The following is a 3625-nucleotide window of genomic DNA, read 5'->3' on the forward strand; positions in this document are numbered from 1 at the left end:
AAAATGCACCTAGCGTTTTAAGAGCAAACATCTGGGTGCATTTCGGATTTTACGAACACACAGGGAAGCGTGAGTTGGACAAGACACACGCCGTATGTAAAGCCTGTCACACAAAAATTAAATACCTAGGGAATACTACGAACTTGAGAAACCATGTTAGCCGTTTTCACTCTGAGTTAGTAACACCTGTCGCCACCAGCAGTGCCACCACTGCCAAGGAAAGACTGCTAGACCCAGATCAGCCAAGAATTGATGCCATACTGTCAACTTATCCGCCCAACTCAGAAAAAGGGAAGAAACTAACCAAAGCTGTGGCAGCTTTCATCGCCAAGGACCTACGGCCTTACTCAGTTGTGGACAACGCCGGGTTTCGCTACCTTGTGAAGACGCTAGAGCCACGTTATAAGATCCCATCACGCAGGCACTTTACAGAAAACGTTATACCTGCACTCTACCACGACACCAAAGCTCAGGTACTTGCGTCAATGAACCAAGCCAGTCGAGTCGCAATAACGTGTGATTCATGGACTTCAGTCACAACGGAGTCCTATGTTACAATAACAGCACATTACGTTACTAAGGACTGGCAGGTCTTGTCACATGTGTTGCAAACAAGAGCCATTTATGAGTCTCACACAGGTGCTCATCTGGCAGAGCTACTGTCTCATGTCGTGGAAGAATGGCAGCTGTCTGATAAATCTGTAGTGCTTGTGACCGACAACGCGGCAAACATGATAGTTGCAGCTCAAGTTGGTAAATTTCCTCATGTTAAATGTTTTGCCCATACACTCAATCTTGCATGTCAGCGGGCACTGAAAGGGGCCACGCTCTCCAGGCTTCTCGCCAGAGTGCGACGAATATCCACATTCTTCCATCGCAGCACTAGAGCAAGCCACTGTCTAAAAGAGAAACAGAAATGTCTGGGCCTGAAGAATCATAAGCTAATAACTGATGTGCCAACAAGATGGAACAGCGCATATGACATGGTCGAGAGGTTCTTAGAACAACAACCTGCAGTTTGTGCCACCTTGCTGTCTCCAGAAGTCAGAAAAGGAGAGTCTGATCTCTGCACTCTCAATGAAACAGATGTGTCAAATGCAGAGGACGCTGTGAGTGCATTAAAGCCAATGAAGGATGCAACCTTGCTGATGTCAGAAGAGCGCAACCCAACAGTGTCTCTCATTGCCCCTCTAAATGCACAACTGCTCCAGAGCATGACAGACACCATGGGAGACACAGCCATGACCCATGAGATCAAGAATGCCATCAAAACAGATCTCCTGAAGAGGTACAGCAGTGAGGCAGAGAAGAAGATCCTTCATACAGCCTCTGCTCTGGATCCTCGCTTTAAAGGACTGCCTTTTATTCTCACAGAGGAGGAGAGATTGGAGATATACAGAGGAGTGACTGAGGAGGCTGCATCTTTGGAGGTAATTAGAATTTCATCATGTTTCCTGCCAGACAGCTAGAAGCTCAGCTACATTGTGTTGTGTAATAACATGCCCTGATTCACTGATGCGGTGTAGGAAGTGGAACTGTATGGTATGGATTACCGTGCAGTTTCCCACACCTTATCAATGAATCACACTCTTAGTCAGTTCAGCTCTTCTTATACTATTATCTTTTGTTCAAACACACAGATTACATCTAATAGAAGGACAAATGTGGATGAAGTGCCTAGGGAAAAAGCAACTGTGGAAGAAGAAACAACACCCATTGAGGACAGCCATTCTCCTCCCAAAAAAAAGGCCACAACATCGCTGCTCATGACTTTGCTGGGGCAGTCTTTCACTGATGGTGCAATAGAACCTAAGACCCCCTATGCCAAGGCAGAAGACGAAATGGAAAAATATTGTAAAGCCCCACCTCTGCCTCTCACTGAGGACCCTTTAAAATGGTGGCGTGAGCATGAGGTCATATTCCCCCTCCTCTCTCAGCTGTCAAAGCACTACTTTTGTATCCCAGGTACAAGTGTATCTGCAGGGCGGGTTTTCTCTACTGCAGGAGATGTTATAACAGCGAAAATAAGCAGTCTTAAACCTGAGCATGTGGATCATCTAGTGTTCTTACAGAAAAACCTACATGTTCCCAAATGCTAAGCACTGAAATAATTACTAATTCATGTTTTTAATGAATTAGTAATTACTAATTCAGTCTGCTGCCAGTCACCAGTCAGTCACATCACCAGTCTTGTTTTATAGCTTTATAGCACTGATGGTTTGTTTTTGAAGATTGTCCTGTCCAATGTGTCCATTTCCAATTCATAATCCGTTCCGTTGCTTCACACTAAAAGTGTCTAGGCAAGTAGGCAGGGGTTCATTTAACCCTCAACCAAATAAATAATATTAAAGTGTATTTTCTTCTAGACAACTGACTGACACCAAGCCAGCCACGGTGCAGCATTATAGGAAGGAAAATCATTGAGAGAAATAACTTGTACATTTGAAGCTTAACCTCGAGTAAATCTTATCTTATTGGATCACAAATAAATACACCAATTGTGGATTCTTGTGTAATATACTATATTTGTGAGTTTGTGAATGTGACCCCCAAAGGATTTCCTCAAGGTTACGCTTCAGTTTACAATTTATTCTCTCAAGGATTTTCCTTCCTCTAATGGTGGCTTGTTGGCTAGCTTGGCTTCAGTTACAGACGTAATCGACATGGTAGAGTGCTGCTCAGTGCAGTGCAGGTAAAGTTTTCTTTCTGTAACGTGACTGACTGACTGACTGTCGTGACAACTCAAGAGCTTATAACGCAGCTCTAGCATTAACTCAACACACACACACACAGTGTGTGTGTGTGTTGAGTTGATGCTGAGGCTGCGTATAAGCTTTTGAGTTGTCACGAGTCACGACACACACACACTGTGTTTAGTTGACTGGCAATGGCAGGGGCAAACACAATCGCATTGAACCTGGAACATTTTATATTTTTTACAGCTTTTTTGGCACTGGAGAGATGGAGAATGGCTTGTTTTCAAAAATGGTCCATTCACATAAGTGAATTGATAATTATTTAAGCTTAAGCTTATATTTGTATAACTCCCCTCTAGCAGCCATCAACTCACTTCACTTGAGTTGACTGGCAGTTGCAGGGGGAAACAAACATCACGGTGAACATGGAAGTTATGCAGCAGTGCACTATTGCCAGGTTCACCTTTGATATTTGCTACTAGTCAGGAAGTGCTCTGTTTTGTAGAGGACAGGTTATGGCACACACCTGGAATTTATTGCAACGCATGTCTGTCTGCTGGTCTGTTGTACTCTGTAGCAATAGCAAGTGTAGGGGGTTCCCTCAACCAAACAAATACTAAAGGTAAAAGTGTATCTAGACAACTGAAGGCAAGCCAGGCAGCCACGGTACAGGAAAGGACATGCTTGAAAGATTAAATCAATCATACATTGAAGCGTAAAACCTTGATTAAATCTTTACTGGATCACAAATACACACAAACCTGACCTAACCTATATGCCTTGAGTTGTACCAGTGTGGCAATGCCAAACCTTTCTTCTGATGCAGACAATCGTGTTGTGTGTTTTTTTTGTGATCCCATGAAGATTTACTCAAGGTTTAAGCTTCAGTTGATGATTTACTCTGTGAAGGGTTTTCCTTCCTCTAATGG

At 43.5% G+C, this 3625-nt stretch overlaps 1 protein-coding gene across 1 annotated transcript; it reads left to right on the forward strand.

Annotated features, from left to right (window-relative positions):
* Positions 1-983: 983 nt before the first annotated feature.
* On the forward strand, positions 984-2099 carry LOC309545283 (E3 SUMO-protein ligase ZBED1-like; the record flags this gene model as incomplete). The annotated part of the gene is made up of 2 exons (XM_082244421.1): positions 984-1430; positions 1641-2099. 2 exons carry the CDS (start codon positions 984-986, stop codon positions 2097-2099), a joined length of 906 nt encoding a protein of 301 aa, XP_082100547.1.
* Between the last annotated feature and the right edge of the window lie 1526 nt (positions 2100-3625).

The sequence above is a fragment of the Pelophylax lessonae genome (genome assembly GCF_965119305.1).
Source record: "Pelophylax lessonae genome assembly, chromosome: 2".
Taxonomy (NCBI): Eukaryota; Metazoa; Chordata; class Amphibia; order Anura; family Ranidae; genus Pelophylax; species Pelophylax lessonae.